Source organism: Ovis aries, chromosome 17 (assembly GCF_016772045.2).
Source record: "Ovis aries strain OAR_USU_Benz2616 breed Rambouillet chromosome 17, ARS-UI_Ramb_v3.0, whole genome shotgun sequence".
NCBI lineage: Eukaryota > Metazoa > Chordata > Mammalia > Artiodactyla > Bovidae > Ovis > Ovis aries.
This window is the reverse complement of record NC_056070.1, coordinates 71991346-72008933: the sequence shown is the minus strand read 5'-3', so window position 1 is coordinate 72008933 and position 17588 is coordinate 71991346. Positions and strand designations below refer to the sequence as shown.

Sequence of the window (17588 nt, the reverse complement as noted above, 5' to 3'; positions counted from 1 at the left end):
GCTGCCCCCTGGCGGCCGTCCTGGCGGCCGCCGCCGCAGGGCGCGCGTCTCCTCCGCCCGCGGCGGCCCGGTAGGTGGACAAAGCAACCCCTTCCTCGGGGGCGCCCAGACACTCGGCAGCTTGCACAGTCGAGAGCGGGTCAGCGGCTGTGGAGCGGGGGTGCCACCCGACACTGCCCGGGGCTCACGACCCTTTCAGGGACCCTTAATTTCGTACTGCCACAAACTGAGACACACTTAGTATCTGCAGGCCTGGAGGTCGGAAGCCTGCAGGGTCTCAACGGCCTACGTTCAACGGTCATCAGGGTGCCCTTCCCTTCTGGGGACTCTAGAGGAGAGTCTGTTTTCCCTCCTTTTTCAGCTTCTAACTGCCCCGCCTCTTTTAGCTCATGGTCCCCTACCTTCAGAGCCAAGAAGACCCTTGTGATGACTTTGGGCCACCCAGATGACCCAGGGTTATCTGTTCTAAAGTCAGATGACCAGCCCTAATTCAGCCTGCAGCCCTGGCTCCTCGTCACCAGGTCATCTAAGAGCAGCACAGTTCCAGGGCCCAGGACCCGGACGCCTTCGGGGGGCCGCTTCTCTGCCACCCTAGAGGCCAAAGGAGAAAACTGGGGGCCGTTCTACACAGCTTGTGGGATACTACTTCCCCGACCGGGGACCCACCACGTCCCCGGCCATGGAAGTGGGGAGTCCTAAGCACCGGACCGCCATGGAATTCCCTGGAAGTATTTTAACACCGAAAGATAAAGAACGTTTAGGTCAAAGAAAACGTTTTAATATGTAACATGAATATGTTCATCTTTATATCAACGCAGTTGTGAAGCATAATATAACCTTTTTTGGAAGAGCCCTCAGAAGCCCCACTGGAGCCCTGCCCACCTGACCTCCGGGTGGGCACACGGCCTGTGCCCGGCCCAGGAACTAAGATTCACTACCAGGAGTCTGGAGAACTATGAGTGGGCCGGATTGGAAGGACAGAGACTGGGTACGGGAGGATCTAGAAGGCAGTGGGCATCTGGGCAGAGAAGGCAGGGTGGGGCCCCTTCTCCTCAGGCCTTCCTAGACCCTGTAACCCAACCCCAGCTGCAAGTCAGCATGGTGACCCCAGCAAGGCTGTGGTTAAGTGCTTGTGACGTGTGACCTTTAACATGTTCCTTAGCTGTCCCATGTCGTTTCCGTATCAGGAAAAAGGGGATCAACAGGTGCCAACCTACCCTCCTGGGCTGTTGTGAGACTCTGCCTGTGTTTCTCAAAGTGTACCCAGAACAAGTATGAGGTTTGAGGACCACCGTGTGGGTGAGGGGCTCCCGGGCAGGCCCACACAAGACCCCTCAGAGCACTGATGCCAAGGCCAGCACCGGGAGGTGGTGGGGAAGCAAGGCGTGCTGCCTGGCCAGCAGTGTGCCTCCTCCAGCGGGCACCGGGCCAACCCCACACCCAGGAGCTGACCCGCCCTGTGGCTGGTGTCTGCTCCTCCCACCCCATCCCGCCCGCCTCAGCTCCAGCCCTGGCTCTACTGCTGGGAAAGGAGCCTCCCGTGCGGCCTGGCCCACCAGACCTGAGTTCCAGCCTCCCGGGCGAACCTACAACTCAGGCAGCAGTCCATGTATAGGCACCACAACTCCAACCTGCCCCGCGTGCAGGCTTGCGGAGGCGTTTCACAGGGGCCCCTCAGGCAGAGGCCTGGCAGGGGGCAAAGTCCCAAGGTGGGCATGTGGTGGGCTGAGGGGGGTGCCCTCAGGTGGAGTGGGCACGGGAAGTGGGCAGGTGACCTGAGTCCTGCAGGTGGTGTGGCCCCCGACCCTGCCATCTGCTGCCAGCCACCTCTGCCTGAGGGGACACATTTGAGAACTGGAAGGCGAACAGGTCTGGGGTGCTAGGGTCACATGCAGGCCCCCCCCACGCACACCCACGCAATGGGCAGTGGGTGGAGTGAGGGCCAACACGCAGGGAGGTGCCCCCCCCAGCCTAGGACAGCTGGGCATGGGCGGCAGGGGCTTCTTGCCTCCCTGGCGGCCAGGCACCCTGACATAGGGACACTGTGCCCCATCTCACACACGCCGGAGCGTGGCGGGCACCCTGGACTGGGTCTACTCCTGGTTCTGTGTGCAGTTGCCCCCCTGCAGGACTCGGGCGGGGCGGGCACTCGGGGGGCATGTGCAGGAACGGGGAGAGAGGAGGAGATGGGCACAGCCCTCTGACAGCAGGCGAGGCAGGGGAGCCGCTGGCTCTGCAGAAGACACCGCCTTTAATGACCCCCGTGGCCCGGAGGCCGCGGCACGGAGCCTGCCGGCCGTCACACAAAGTAGGCTGCCAGGGCTGACATCTTGTCCTTGGGCCGCCGGGGACCCGGCTTCCCCGCTGGCCTCCGGCCCCGGCCCCGGCCCCGGCCCTGCCTCCGCCCGGGCCCGCGGTGCATGGGGTGGCAGGAGGCCGCGTGCTTCAGCTCCACCAGCTCCTGGAAGATGGGGTCGCAGAAGACGCAGCCCGTGTGCTGCGTGCCGTTGCCCGGCAGCGGGGACTTGGCCTTGTTGAAGTCCACGTCCAGCAGGGCGGCCTCGCAGGCGGCGCACGTCTCGGCGGACACGCGCACGCGGTGGGCGTTCTCGAAGCAGTGGGCCACCACGCTGCACCTGTTGCAGGCCACGCGCCACTTGGGGCCGGACGTGGGGTCGAGCACCAGCACGCCGCTCTCGCACTCCACGCACTGGCCGACGCCCAGCATGCTGAGCGAGTGCTGGCAGCCGGGGTGCGTGCACTCGTTGCAGCCCGCGCCTGCGGGGAAGCCCGCGTGAGGCGCACGCGCCGGCCCCACCGGGCAGGGCCCCGCCTCTCGCCCCGCGCACGCGCCCAGGACTTCCTCGACCCCCACGTCTCCCCACCCCCGCTACCCCCCTCCCCACCCCCACCGCCGAGCTTTCCGGAAGGGCGTCCGGGCGGCCCTCAGTCGGGTCCACCCTCCTTTATCTCGCTGCCTCAGGCCCAGGTGGGGCCCCTGGCCGCCCTGGAAGCTACCGGAGGCAGGGACGGGGCGCCCGCCAGAGCCCAGGGCGGCGCGGGCGGGCGGCGCTCACCCTTCTTCATGTCCCGGAAGGGCGGGTGGTTGGAGCAGTAGGGGCACAGCGGGTAGCTCTTGCCCCTGGAGCCCGACGACCACAGCACCAGCTCGAAGTCGTCCAGCGGGCACCGCAGCTCCTTGTAGAGCTTGATGGTGCCGTTCTGGGGCAGCGTGTAGGTCTCGTCGCAGTGTGAGCAGTGCAGGCGGCTCGGCTTGGCCTGGGCGGGGTTGGGGGGCAGGGGTCACGGGGTTGCCGGGGCCTCCTGCCCCACTGGCCGCCTGCCGCCCTCCACCTCCCCGGGACACTCGCGGGGGGTGGGCGGTGTGGAGTATCGCCAGGACCTCAGGGCCTCTGGTCACCGAGTCTCAGGGTGTTCACTGCTTCACACACACACACAAAGGCGCTGCTAAGGTCCCAGCGTGCGTCAGTTCCCCCGACAGCGAAGAACACGGGGTCAGGAGAGCGTGGACGGCACGTGGTTCAGGGGCCCCACGGCTCACGCGCTGCTGGGCCTGAGCGCAGCGCTGGGCGTCTGCTGGAGAAGCTGCCCGGGCCTCGCAGTCACTCCACGTGAAGGCCGCGGGAGCGAGGCTGCCCGTCGGGCACACGTGCCCTCCTACCTGGATGTACTTCATGAACCGGTGGCACTTCCCGCAGCGGGAGAGGGGCTTGCCCGTGGCCGCCAGGGGCGAGAAGGACACCTCCATCAGTTCATCCATGCCTGCAAGCCAGCGGGGCGCGAGTCACGGCCCAGCCCCGGCCGCCGCCTCCCCAAAGCATGTGGCCAAGGGTACCCCTGACGGTGGGTGACGGCACGGCGAGGGCAGCCCCGTCTGCAAGACGAGCCACGTGCACCGAGGGCTGCCAGCACGCTCGCCTTCGGGTCCCGACAGCCCCCTGGAGCCAGGGCCTGGGAGCGGGTCTCCCTGAGGGGGATGACAGCCCTGAGCCGGGCCCCCCTGCTGAAGGACAGGGAAGGGGCACACTCACCTGCGATGGAGTCCACGAAGTAGTGGAACTTCCTCTTGAAGACGTCCAGGGTGTGGCCCAACACCTGGCGGAAGTCGGCTCTGCCTTGCGCAATCAGGTTCAGCTGCTTCTCCACGGCGCTGCGGATGGTGGGCAGCACCAGCTCGGCGTCTGCGGGCGGGCGGGGGCGCTGTGAGCCCTCGCGCCGCGCGCAGGGGTAGGGCTCCCACCTGCGATCTCCCCAGGAGTCCTGCGCGGGCGACCAGAGCACCCCCGTCACAGGATGCTGTCAGCGGACAGGCTGCCCGGCTGAGCTCCCTGCTGTCTCCCACGGCCCCTGGGGACCTCTCAGGGCAGATACACCGTCCAGCAGCAAGGACCCCAGGGCCGGCCAGGAGCCAGTCTGCAGGAATCCAGGCCCCTGCTCTCAGACCCCCAACACTTCCAGGAGACCATCAGCCCGGCCGGGGCGGGCACTGGGATGGAAGCTGTGGCCGGGCGGGCCCTGCAGTGGGCGGTGACTGGGGCGGGCCCTGCGGTGAGAGGCGTGGCCAGGGCGGGCCTTGCAGTGGGGCGTGGCCTGCAGTGGGAGGCATGATTGGGGGCGCACTGGGGATGGGAGGCGTGGCCCGGGCGGGAGGCGTGGCCGGGGCGTGCCCTGAGGCGGGGGCGTGGCCGGGCTCACCGATCTTGTAGTAGCCATGCACCAGGACGATGCCGAGGTTGGTGGGCTTGAGCCGGCGCCCGCTCTCCACGACCACGTAGTTGCGCTGGCAGATGTTGTTGATGTGCACGGGGATGCTGGCGTCCGTCCCTGCGCACAGCACGGACTCGGCTCTCCCTCCGCCCGCGCTGTGAAGCCGGCTTCTCAGCCCCGACCCCCAGGGCCGCTCGCAGGCCTGCCCCGGACTGTCCCGCGGACTTGACACGGAGGTTCCGGGTGGCTCAGAGGTGAAGAAGCTCAGCCGCCCGCCCCTAGCGTCTGGTGAATGTGACCTCCCAAGCCCCTCTCCGCCTCGCCCCACGGCACACGCACCGTACCAGAACCACGGCCCAGACCCATGCACACAGAGCTCCACTGCCAAGTGGCCCCCAGCACCTGGCACACCCGCCGGCTACGTGGCCTCGGGGCCCCTCCTGATTGGCCCCATGGACACGTGCAGCTGCAGAGCAGCCTCCGCGGCAAGTCCGCAGGACAGTCCGGGGCAGGCCTGCGAGCTGTCCCACGACCGTCCAGAGCCTATCAGCCTCTAGGGGCCTGGTTCACCAGAGCCAAACCTCAGGAAAAGGCAGGGCCCCTCCTGCGGTACGGGGCTGGCTCCAGGGGTGTGAGGACTCCAGTCACAGCCCTGGGCCTGGGGTCTCGGCAAGACCCCTCACCTGCGCAGCAGTAGCCACACAAGCTCCTGAAGACGCCGTCCCCACGTGGAGCTTCCGGCCCCAGGGAAAGTGCTGTGGGGCTTTGGCCTTCCTGTTGTCCGTGGACTTGACCTGAGCTTTACGTCCTCCCTGTGGGTGAGTCAGTGGCCCCCTTGGCCAACGCTCAGCCCTGGAGGTGGAGGTAGTGCCAAGGACACATCTCTAGCCCCAAGGCCAGGTCCGGAGGTGGAGGCCTCAGCCAGGGTCCCCAGCTGCCCTGCCACGCTCGGTGGGCCACAGCAGGCCCTGGGCGGGGTGGGGGCCCCGGGCGGGACCCACCGATGCCATGCTTCTCCATGAGGGTGATGAGCTCGGCCTCGGTCAGGTAGTCCGGCGGGCTCGTCTGCTTCTCCAGCAGCTTGACCTCGGCCACGGCCAGGGTGTCGCCCTTCTGGCAGGTGGGCAGGCTCTCCTCCAGGGGCACACTCTGCCAGGGCATGATCTCCGTGAAGCCTGCAGAGACACCAGCCCTCAGGACACTCGCCGCGTATCCACGGAGGGGGAGCCGCCGCCCGCCGCCCCTACCTGGGGAGATGACGGTCTTGCCCGTGCAGGTGAAGCGCTCAGGCCCAATCCGGAAGGAGACACTGCTCTGCAGGTACTTGCAGTCGTGGCTCACGGTGGCAATGAAGTGCCGGGTGATGTACTCATAGAGGCGCCAGGCCTCGCCCCCTGCCACGGGCGCGGCCACTCAGCGCCAGGCTCCAGCTCCAGGCAGCCCCACGCTCCTGCTACGGCACTGGGGCCCCTGCGCCCAGCCCCCGGGACTCCCCACCGCTGAGCCTGTCACCCGGCCCCGCCTGGCCTTCCGCCCCAGGGCCTCCCGAGGCAGCACCTGCCCCCGTCACCACCTCACTCCTGTCCCGGCCCAGCAATGGAGCACAGCTTTCAGACAGCCCCACGCTGCCGTGGGGCCTGACCCTCCAGAGATCGGGTTACCAGCGTGCCTCACCCTGCTCTCTTGTGAAGCTTGATGCACGCGTGCGTGCGTGCTTCTGTGTGTGTGCCAGGGGGTGTGCCAGTCTGGGGGAGCCCCCATACCTAACTCAGCCTCCGTGGCAGACTTCATGGGGGTGATGGGGGGATGGTCACCAGCATCGTGACCTTTCCGTGGGCGGTTGAGACCTTCTGCTAAGAGCCGCTTCACCTGCGGGGGCAGCCGGGACGGAGCGGGGCGTGAGCCAGGCTTGGCCCCCGGCCCTCGCAGGGAGTGCGGCTGCTGCCCTGGCCTGGCGCAGCTCACCGTGTCAGCCCAGTAGGGGTGGTTGGCCTGCTGCCGCAGGGGCCCCTTCAGGTCGAAGCTCTCGGGGTAGTGGGTGGTCTCGGTGCGCGGGTAGCTGATGTAGCCCTGCGTGTACAGCCGCTCGGCAGTCTGCATGGCGTGCTGCGGGCCCATTCCTGCCAGAGATGCGGGCTCAGCGCCGACACCGGGTGCCCCAGGCGAGATGCTCAGGCTCCTGGGAGGCCAGTGCCCTTGTCCGCTGGCCCAAGGCCAAACTCCCCCAGCAGGGCAGGCGCAGATGACCGGCGTGGCTCTCGAGACAGGGCCGGCCCCTTGCCTGGCGGCAACCATGCCTTCCTACAGCCAGGCAGCCTGTGCTTCCAAGTCATGGGGCCCTGAGAGAGGAACAGCGCCCGCACTTACCCAAGGCAGAGCTGGCCACACGCAGCATCTCCACAGTGTTCAGGGCCAGGGGCCGCTGCTTGGCCTTCTCCTTCCTGCTTGTGGCCTCCACCTGGGGGTGGGAGGGGTCAGGGCAGGGCGGACAGGGCGGGCAGGCACGAGAGGAGCCCGGAGGGTCTGACTCTCACTCGTCCTCCGGGCTGCTCTAGCTCCCGTTACAGCGGCCTCACGACGCGAATGAACGTTTGTTCAGGCCCAAGAAAGGAAAACGAAAGGGAATTCTAGAGACTTTTTTTCGGGAGAGAAAACCTGGAGGAAGGGAGGAGTCAGGAGAAGGGGCTGCACGTTGGGAGCCCGCTGGGAGCCAGCATCTCCATCTGCAGAGAAGGCGGGGGTCCTGGGGTGAGGGCCCATCGCAGGGGCAGCTGCTTGCTTCTCATGGTGCCCGCAAGTGTAGCTACACCTTCTGATTCATCAGGAAAAGCGGGAAGTTGGAACTTTTTCTGTAAAATCTCCTAACTTCTAACTGTGGGTCACCAGGAGGAACTTCAGTGAAAAGCTCCCACTCGCGGAAAAGCGAGGTGAGCAACCAGCTCAGCCTCTGGGCTGAACGGCTGTTGAAGAGGTGAGCATCCTGCCTACGGCAGAAGCAGCCCAGGCTTCTCAACTGCCATGCTCACCCCTGCCGACCCCACGTGCACCCGGCCAGGGCCACACCCCGAGCTCTGGACAGACGCAGCAGTGGAGCCTGGGATCACGACGGGGAGGCCCAGATGCGGTGGCCGTCACAGGCAGAAGCGTGGGGCAGCTTTAGAAGCAGCTCCAGTGCCTGAATCAGCTGCACTGGGCAAGAGGGACCCATGAAGGCACGACTGCAGGGCACAAGCTGCCGTGGCCGTGGACCTGCCAGTCCCATGTGGCCCGCCCCCTGGCACGTGGCACCAACCTCTGCCTACCAGCCACGCAGCCACGCCTCCAATTCCTGAGACCCGAGTGGGGAGCGTGGCAGGGGAGCCAGGAGAGCCATCGGCCCGGAGTGGCCGAGCCGGCTGTGGGCCCTGGGCAGGCTCTCGACGGGCACAGGGGCCTCCAGCTGGACGTGCCACCGAGGGCGGACAGTGGGGCGGGAGCCCCCGAGCAAGGGGGTACCCGCAGGGCATGTTCACCAGTCAGGGCAGGCAGCTGTGTGGCGGTCCCAGCCTGGGGGGCGGGGCAGGACCGTGGTGGGGGCGTGTGTGGGAGCAACTAGTCTTCTCTCTAAAAGGTGTCTGTGTTCCAGAGAGACAGAGGGAGCCCTGCACCCTGGTCAGCAGAGGCCCCCGCAGCCCCGAGCAGCGCACCTGGGCCTCCTCCTCGAGCCTGGTCATGTTCAGGAACATCTGTGCGACCTCCCGGTCGAACACGCGGACGCGGTCCCAGTCCAGGAGGAGGGAGCGGTCCTTGTCGACGTCCACCTGCGGGAGGGCCCAGGAGCAGAGGCGGGGTGAGCCACCGCCCGCGAGGAGAGGCCAGGCAGCTGGAGCCTGGCCTGGCTGGAAGGGCTCACGGCCGAGGCTGTTCAGGGGCGCAGCCCAGCCCCTCCCCTAGCACAGGCTGCTCTGGCAGAGGCCTTCTGCTGAGATGAGGGAGGCAGTCTCAGGACAGGAGCCCAGCGCCAAGGCTGAGCTGTCCGCAGGGGCGTTGCAGCGCCCCCACAGGGGACCCCAGCCCTGTGTGGAGTGCAGCGGCCCCGAGTCATACTCGGAGCCTTAGGAGAACCTTCATCTCACTTGGAAAACATGTTCCAAGGCTTTTTAGGAGCTGGAAGGCCAGTGGCCCACGGCCCTCAGTGCAGTCCCTGGACCCGATCGCCCCGGCCGCGGACCTTGGCCTGCGCTGGACGGCCCTCTCCCGCACCCACGGTGGGACGGCGGCCCACACCCGTGCCCTGGGCCTGGGGACGACGACAGTGGAGGTGCTCAGACGCTACACCCAAGCCCAGCAAGCCCCAGTGCGAACGGGAAAAGGCCGCGGACCTTGGCCTGCAGCACCCAGTAGGTCTCCGGTTTGAAGGACTGGATCTTGTCATGCCTTTCCACACAGAACCCCAGCGTGGGGGTCTGGCACGGCCCAAAGGAGATGAGCGAGCTGTCCAGGTTGCCGTATTTCCCTTGGAAGTATTTAGTCTGGAACCTGTGAAGGGGGTCAGGGAGATGAGGACGCTTTGGTCAGGCACCCTCGCGCTTCGGCGAGACAGCTGTCTCAGGGGCCGAGAAGGCGGACAGTCTCCCGTCTCTGGTTGGGCCTGGTGGGGCAGGGGCACCTCGTGAAGGCGCAGCCGATGCGGAGGTCCAGCTCCTGCCGCGCATCCACCGAGAGCGCCTCGTTGTGGTCGGGCTCGCCCAGGCGGGCCATGGCAGCGCAGATGTCCGTGTCCGTGATGGAGCTGAAGCGGGCCCGGAACACCGTCTGCTCGCCGCTGTGGGTCTGCTTCATGACGGGCAGCACCGCGTCCAGCACCTGGGGGGCACCCGGCAGTGACGCCCAGGGCTCGCCCGGGGGCCCACCCCATCCACTTCCGCCGGCCAGCCACCGCCCTGCCCTCCGCAGCCTTGGTGTCTACGGGCCTCCGGCCACCACACTCCCTTCCCCGCCCCGCTCACACCCCTCTTCTTACAGCGGCTTCCACCCTCAACCAGGAGGCGCTACCACCAAGAACGCAAGCGATCCCGGCTGCTAAGCCCACCTTCTCGAGGAGAGCATGGGGAGGGGGGCAGCATCTGGGAGAGCCTCCAGCAACGGGAGGAAATATAGAGACGGCAGAGAAGGCAAGGCAGCAGGCGGGTCGCAGCAGCGGCTCCAGGCCACAGCGTGGTGGGCCTGGGGTCCCGGAGCCCAGACTCGCCCAGAGTCTGCAGGCCACGTGGCTTCCTCACAGGGGACGACAGTGTCCACCCCACACGGAGGGCCCAGGGGAGGCGTAGGGGCAGGGGCGGGGCCGGGAGAGGTCCCCGAGTGACAGGGGTGTCAGAGCCTGAGGGGCTCCTGCGGAGGCAGGCCTGGGAGCGGCACCTGCCCTGGGGTGGCAAAGGCGGGGCGGGCATCGTCGTGGAGCACAGAGCTGGCGGGGGTGGGGAGAGGGGTGAAGGGGTGCGACAAGGCACCCGGCCGCAAGGCAGAGGACCTGGCGCGGGCCCGCACCCGACGCTCAGAACCCACACTCCCCTCCGGGCAGCCCTCCGCCGGGGAAATCCTGCCTCAGCACTTCCTCACAAGCTGCCCGCCCGGCGACGGGACGCTCCTGGCCCGGGCAGAGCCCCTGCACCGTCAGCGTCCACGGGGGCTCCAGAGCCGCAGCCCGCGCCCCCGCGTGGCGGCCCCAGCCTCTCACCTCGAAGCAGATGTTCTCGCCCTCCTTGTCGCAGTCCAGCCACAGCACAATGCAGTCGCAGCCCCTGCCCTCTACCTGCGCAGAGACACGGGGTGTGCGCTGCCCAGCCCGGCCACCGCTGCCTGGCGCAGAGAGCGCGGCCCCGAGCCCCCCAGACAGCCCTCGGAAGGCCTGGAGCCCAGGGCCAGAGTCACCAAGTGGAGCCACCGGCCTCTCAGTGAAGACTGTAGTTCAGAACTGCTAGTTTTTAGACCAAAAAACATAATAAATGCCACGAGACCTTAGTCCCCAAAACTGAATCAAAAAAAAGAAGGCTGAACTGAAACGCCTGAAGGTCAGCGGCAGCCGTCCTAGGCGATGAGGTCACAGATGAGCTCCTCTCCTCCTCTCACTCCTTTTCTAACCTTTACCGTGGGTCTGCGTTCTTTCCATTGTCCTTTACTTCTTAAAGTTCTGTCTTTTTATTTTTGCTCCTGGCTGCACTGGGGCCTCGCTGCTGTGCGTGGCTTTCTCTCGTCATGCGACGGGGCCACTCTCTCGTCATGGCGCAGTATGAAGCCCCAGCTCTGGACCGCTGGCGCAGCACTCGGGGCGCTCAGGCTTAGTTATCCCGCAGCACGTGGGGTCCTCCCGGCCCAGGGATCGAACCCGCGTCCCCTGCACTGGCAGGGAGATTCATAACCCCTGGACTCCCAGGGAAGTCCCCGTGTTTACGTTTGTTTTAGAATCCGCCACCACCAAACCATTTTAAAAGCAGGAGGCTGGTCTGGGGGCTGAGTGGCCGGGGTGCCCAGGCCGTGAGGGGAGGCGTGGGCGCCAGGGGGCCCGGGACACACCTGCAGGAACTTCACCATGCTCAGCTTGGGGTTGGCCTCCTTCTTCTCCGTCGGGGCCTGGCTGAACAGCTCGGCGGGGTCCACTCTGTCCCACTTGTTGTACTTTCCTGTGACACACACAGGGACGTCAGGATCCCACGTCACACCTACAGGGCCCACGACCCCAGGACAGGGAGGCTCGGAGCAGGGCCTCCCTTGCTCAGGAGTAGGCCAGCTCTGGGCAGGCCTGCGGCGGGGGCACCGCTCCTGGCGGGCTGACTGCGCAGGAAGAGTCACACCGCTCGCCCCGTCTCCTCTCCAGCCACTGTCTGCACCCTCTCCCCGCCCAGCGGTTGGCCAGCCCGGACAAGCGCGCAGCGGATCCCAGGGGACCTCAGTGTCCTCAGGCCCTGTCCTGTGCACTGCTCCCCGCTTCTCCACTTGAGGCTCGGGGTGCAGGGGACCTGGACGATCCTGGCAGGGGACGGCACTGTCCTCAGACCCTCCACACGTGAGGAGCAGACAAGCTGTGAGGCCCAGAGCCCCAGTCGGACCCACAGCGACCGTGGGCCTGGAGCCAGCCCACGGGGTCACTGGTGCTGGACTTCCGGTGCCAGCTGCCAAGTGCCCGCAGACAATGGGCACCCCGGCAGGCGGCAGCTCTCACCACAACAGCTGCACGGGCCAGGCCCCCGCTCAGGGGCAGGCCACCGCCTCCACGCTGCCCTCCACGAGGGCCACTGCTGGAGCGGGAACGGCAGGGCAGCCCCCTACAGCCTGCTGGCCTCGGACTCACCGGTCCTGGACAAACCTGTCTGCCCCGAGCCCGCCCCGGGCTTCCTGCGGGCAGTGGGCAGCACGGGGCGGGGTTCCTCGGTGGAATGGGGGTGGGCGGGGCTCACCCAGGAAGTCCAGCGTCATCACGTGGCCGCAGACCGACGTCATCTTGAAGCGGGCCGGCTGGCCCTCGAAGGCCCCACTGTACTCATGCACCGAGCAGGCCCCGTTCAGCCCTTTGCGTGAGGACATGCTGCCTGCGGGGGGCACAGGCGGGCCGGGCCTGACGCAGCCTCCCGAGGCCGCGCCGCCCCGCAGTGCTCGCAGACCGCTCGAGGGCTGTTCTCCACACTTCTGAGTTCACTCCTGAATTTGATTCCTGCCTCTTTCAGACCCTCCCCAGAAATGCCCCGGACACTCCCTCACTGTCGACCCCAGGGTGACCTCCTGACACCCACGGAGGGTCCCTCTGCTGGTCTCTCTTGGCCTCTGGGGACCAGGCACGTCTGAGTCTCCCCTCCCCTCCCGACCACAACTTCTCAGCCTGCTGCTCTGGGGCCGCCTCTTCCCTCAGCCACTGGACCAAGGGAAAGTCAAGGCAGACGCCTGCCATCTCTGCGTCCCCAGCACCCAAGTACCCAGGGCCAAGCTAGGGCGAGGGCAGGTGCCCTGAGGCTACGGCTCAGCCTCGTGGCGCTCTCAAGTGGCATGAGGGGCGTGGGTGTGGCTGGGTGTCCGTGGGGCAGTGGCGCTGACGCCGGGCATGGCCCTGGCAGACCAGGCTGGGGCCGCGGCCTTGCAGTGGGCTTCCTGCACAAGTTAGCAGGGCCGGCTTCTGCCATTCGAGGGCAGCCACGCTGCCTGCACATCGCTCCCGCAGCAGCCTGCCTGCCACGGGCTCCTGGTCGTGCCTGGGGAGGCCTGGCTCACGCTGAGTGTGGAGGAAACCGCACCCCACAGGAACTAAGTGACTCAGGGGCCAAGGGCTCCGTCCATGCCTGCTGTTTCTGAACAGACTCGACTCCAGGGGCCTGGGGCCGCTTCAGAACAAGGCAGGCCTGACCGGCAGGGCAGGAAGGCCCACGCTCCCAGACCAAAGCCGCCGGACGTCGGAGCTGCCCTCCTACCTCGAGAGAGGATCCTGGCGATGGACTGGGCCAAGGACGGCTTCTCAGCCACCATCAGCACGGTCTTCATCTCGCCTCGGGCTGCCAGCGCCCCGCCTCACTCCGCTCTCGGGAAACGGCTCAGACACCGCGCTGGAGCAGCGTCACGCCAACTCCTGAGACAAAGACACACAAACAACAGCGAGGCTTCTGGCACCACCTGCCACTCTGAGCGATCAAACACCCCCGAGGTGAGAAAGAGGAGCTTGGGGAGACCTGAAGGCATCTCAGACAGCCGCCCAGAGCAACTGAACCGGCCGCGGGCTAGGGTTTCCTGTCAGAGAGGTGAGGTAGCCCCACGACCCCAGGCTGATTTTGGCCCCAGATTTGCACTAGGAAGCCTGAGGGGGACAGAGAGGGGCCTTGGGCCTGACCCCCTCCAGTGGAGCTGTCTTTTACCCCTGGGGCCAAGAGCGGCACCCCCACCTTGGCTGAACTTCACGGTGTCCTGAGCCAGGGGATCCAGCCCCCAGCAGAGCTCACCTGGCCCTTCCCAACAGGCTCTGACCGACCTCCCCGCCTGCCCTGCCCCACCTCTGCGGGCCGGGTGTGAGCCAGCTAACTGGAGCGCTGCGGCCTAAAGCAGGAGCTACACGCCCCTGGGATTTCCCACCCTGATGACAAATCAGACATCCAGGCAGTCGGGGAAAGGAGCCTTTCTCACCTCCTGCTTTGCAGGCGGTGCTACAGCTGCAAACACCACTTTGTTGAGTCTTTAATGAGCAATTCTGCAAGGCCCGCTTCCCTGGTGGCTCAGCTGGTAAAGAATCCGCCCGCAATGTGGGAGACCTGGGTTCGATCCCTGGGTTGGGAAGATCTCCTGGAGAAGGAAAAGGCTGCCCACTGCAGTACTCTGGCCTGGAGAATCCCGCAGACTGTCTAGTCCAGGGGGTCTCAGAGACTCGGAATGACAGAGAGACTCTCACTTTTCACTTTCACTGTGAGGCCTTTGTTGGAACTCCTTAAACTATGAGTAGACTGAGGCTGCACTCATCTCACACGCTAGTAAAGCAATGCTGAAAATTCTCCAAGCCAGGCTTCAGCAATACGTGAACCGTGAACTTCCAGATGTTCAAGCTGGTTTTAGAAAAGGCAGAGGAACCAGAGATCAAATTGCCAACATCCGCTGGATCATGGAAAAAGCAAAAGAGTTCCAGAAAAACATCTACTTCTGCTTTATTGACTATGCCAAAGCCTCTGACTATATGGATCACAATAAACTGTGGAAAATTCTGAAAGAGAGAGGAATACCAGACTACTTGACCTGCCTCTTGAGAAACATGTATGCAGGTCAGGAAGCAACAGTTAGAACTAGACATGGAACAACAGACTGACTCCAAATAGGAAAAGGAGTACCTCAAGGCTGTATATTGTCACCCTGCTTATTTAACTTCTATGCAGAGTACATGAGGAGAAATGCTGGGCTGGAGGAAGCACAAGCTGAAATCAAGATTGCCTGAGGAAATATCAATAACCTCAGATTTGCAGATAACATCACCTTTACGGAAGAAAGTGAAGAACTAAAGAGCCTCTTGAAGAAAGTTAAAGAGGAGAGTGAAAAAGTTGGCTTAAAGCTCAACATTAGTCCCATCACTTCATGGCAAATAGATAGGGAAACAGTGGAAACAGTGGCTGACTTTATTTTGGAGGGCTCTAAAATCACTGCAGATGGTGACTGCAGCCATGAAATTAAAAGACGCTTACTCCTTGGAAGGAAAGTTATGACTAACCTAGACAGCATAAGAAGCAGAAACGTTACTTTGCCAACAAAGGTCCAACTCGTCAAGGCTATGGTTTTTCCAGTAGTTATGTATGGATGTGAGAGTTGGACTGTGAAGAGAGCTAACCACCAAAGAACTGATGCTTTTGAACTGTGGTGTTGAAGAAGACTCTTGAGAGTCCCTTAGACTGCAAGGAGATCCAACCAGTACATCCTAGAGGGGATCAGTCCTGAGTGTTCATTGGGAGGACTGATGTTGAAGCTGAAACTCCAATACTTTGGCCACCTGATGCAAAGAGCTGACTCATTGGAAAAGACCCTGATGCTGGGAAAGATTGAAGGCAGGAAGAGAAGGGGACGACAGAGGAGGAGATGGTTGGATGGCATCACTGACTCAACGGAGATGAGCTTGAGTGAACTCCGGCAGTTGGTGGTGGACAGGGAGGCCTGGCGTGCTGCGGTTCATGGGGTCGCAAAGAGTCGGACACGACTGAGCGACTGAAGTGAACTGATCTGAAGTGAGACAGGTTCAGAACAGCTGAGACTAGTGTCAGACCTTTGCCAAGGCTCTCAGGACCCCCGGCTCGCTGACCACCAAGCCCGCGCTGGGCTGACTCCTCACGTCCCCTTCTCGAGCGACAGCGAAGCCACACGAGGCCGCCGGGAGAAAGCAGCGCTCAAGACTCCAGCGGATCTGCTCAGACAAGTGCCTGTCGCCGCCCCCGCCCTCTCGCACACCCCGGGCGCCCTCCGGGCCGGACCGGGCCGCGGGCGGAGCCTGGGCCCCAACCCCGCCCGACGCCGCCTCGGTCCCCACCCGCGACGCGGACCCCGCTCGGTGCAGAGGGGCCCCGGCCGCAGCGCCCGCGCCCTCCGGACGCCCCCCGAACCCGCCCGCCCGGGAGGAGGCGCCGAGACTGCCGAGCCGGCCTGGGGCCGGCGCCCAGCCGCGGGGCTGGACCCGCGCCCCAAACCGCCCAGCCCCTCGCCGCTCACCTGCTTCCCGCCTCCCGCTCCTGGAGGCTCGCCGCCATCTGCTTCCGGGTCCGACCGCGGACGGCGTTCCCCACCCCCCTGCCCTCCGGCGCCTCACGCCCGCACTTGTGGGTTCCGAGGCTCGAGAGTTCCGGGGAGCATCCTCCAGTCGGCCCGAGCACGTGGGGTCACAGGGGTTCCCGCGAAACCTTCCATGTCATTCTTCCCTCGCTGCGGGGAGGCAATAATGGCAATTATTAATAAACTAAAAACTACCAATGCGTGTATAGCAGGCTTCTTTGAATGCTATAAACGTTGTGGAACGCGTGTTTGAGCTAATGTAAAACCTATCTGGAAAAGGGATTGGAAAATAAAAATAACCTTTTGTGTTAGAGTAATGGGTTTATAGGAGACTTAAATAATTTCCATGGCTTTATTTTAATATCTTTCTTTAAGGAGAATGCTTAAAGTTAATTTATTTCTGGTTGCGCTGTCTTTGCTGTGCAGGGGCCTTCTCTAGCTGCTGGGGTGGGGGGGTGGTCGTGCCCCTCTGCACTGCCCTGCGCAGGCTGCTCGTTGCAGTGGCCTCCTGGGCAGAGCACGGGCTCCGGTTGCAGCGCAGCAGCTGTGGCGCACCAGCTTTAGTCGCCCTGAAGGAGGAAACAGAACAGGCTCTGTCTTGAAAGCAGGACTCCATCTTGGGCTGAACTGTGGACTTTCCATATGCCCAGTATCTATGGAAACGACATGCCGGCTGGAAAACCAGGCCCCTGAAGGAAGGGCTCTCCATGCGTAAAAGAATACCCTAATTATCTGTGTAACCGAACAGAATCATACATTCTATTATGCTTATCGGGGCATGGCCCCAGGCCTATCGATAACCGTCCACTGTTAACTACCTAGGCTTAAGGCGTATGATTACCGGTTAACTTTGATTGTATCTTTCTTTTTCCTTTGTTCAGACTAGTTTCAGGGAACCTTTTACACTTAGGGTATATAAAGTTTTCACAAAGACTGGTGGGGGTCCTTGGCTAAGAGGAGACTCTGCCTTGGGCCCGCCTGCGTAATAAACTGCACTCCACTATCTGCCTCGTCCTTCTGAGTGAGTTTGTTTCCTGTGGCTACAACAGCCCCAGGGCGTGTGGAACCTTCACACACCAGGGACCGAACCCATGTCCCTTGACCGGCAGGCGAGTTCTTGACCACTGGACCACCAAAGTCCCGCAGTGTGATTCTGACCCCGGCCACATGGAGTTCAGGACATTCGCACAACTTAAGGACACGACCCTGTTATGCCCAGTGTCCGAGTCCCCAAAACTGAGAGAATAAGACGTCCACAGCAATGCAAAGGCATAAAGGGGTTTATTGCTAGCTAGACCTAGGGCTCAAGTCTCATCCAGGGCAGTGGAGTCTTGACGAGAGCCCCGAGCTCTGAATCACATCTACTTTTATACAGACGGTTCTTTGTTCCTGCAACAGCATAGCTGATTGGTTAAACCATATGCGCGCGGGACTTTTAAACCTCGCATCCCTATCCGGATTGGCTCAGGTCTGGCGCGGGCGGGGGTCTACGGGGATTTTTTTTCTGATTGGTCGAGCTACACTGCCTGCGGGAGTTCCCAGTGCCTCAGCTTTCCTGGAGACTAAGCCTCAGGCCTCGCCTGCCCCTTAGAGCCTGTCCTGGCTCCAGT

General features: G+C 63.8%; 1 protein-coding gene across 3 annotated transcripts; it reads right to left on the bottom strand.

Moving 5' to 3' along the window:
- Nucleotides 1-756: 756 nt before the first annotated feature.
- On the bottom strand, nucleotides 757-15958 carry TOP3B (DNA topoisomerase III beta). Of its 3 annotated transcripts, XM_027956864.3 has the most exons (19): nucleotides 15919-15958; nucleotides 13867-14022; nucleotides 13164-13318; nucleotides 12162-12293; nucleotides 11281-11387; nucleotides 10445-10519; nucleotides 9377-9573; nucleotides 9090-9246; nucleotides 8415-8528; nucleotides 7096-7186; nucleotides 6694-6848; nucleotides 6492-6597; nucleotides 5976-6122; nucleotides 5730-5903; nucleotides 4717-4845; nucleotides 4053-4202; nucleotides 3683-3783; nucleotides 3078-3279; nucleotides 757-2778 (listed from the first exon to the last, which is right to left on the bottom strand). In XM_027956864.3, the coding sequence occupies exons 3-19, from the start codon at nucleotides 13231-13233 to the stop codon at nucleotides 2300-2302; spliced, it is 2586 nt and encodes an 861-aa protein (XP_027812665.1). In that variant the 5' UTR covers nucleotides 13234-13318; nucleotides 13867-14022; nucleotides 15919-15958; the 3' UTR covers nucleotides 757-2299. The 3 variants fall into 3 exon arrangements, with proteins under 3 accessions (XP_027812665.1, XP_042090110.1, XP_060257339.1); XM_042234176.2 differs by lacking the exon at nucleotides 13867-14022; XM_060401356.1 differs by lacking the exon at nucleotides 757-2778 and having other exon boundaries at nucleotides 3167-3783.
- Nucleotides 15959-17588: the final 1630 nt, after the last annotated feature.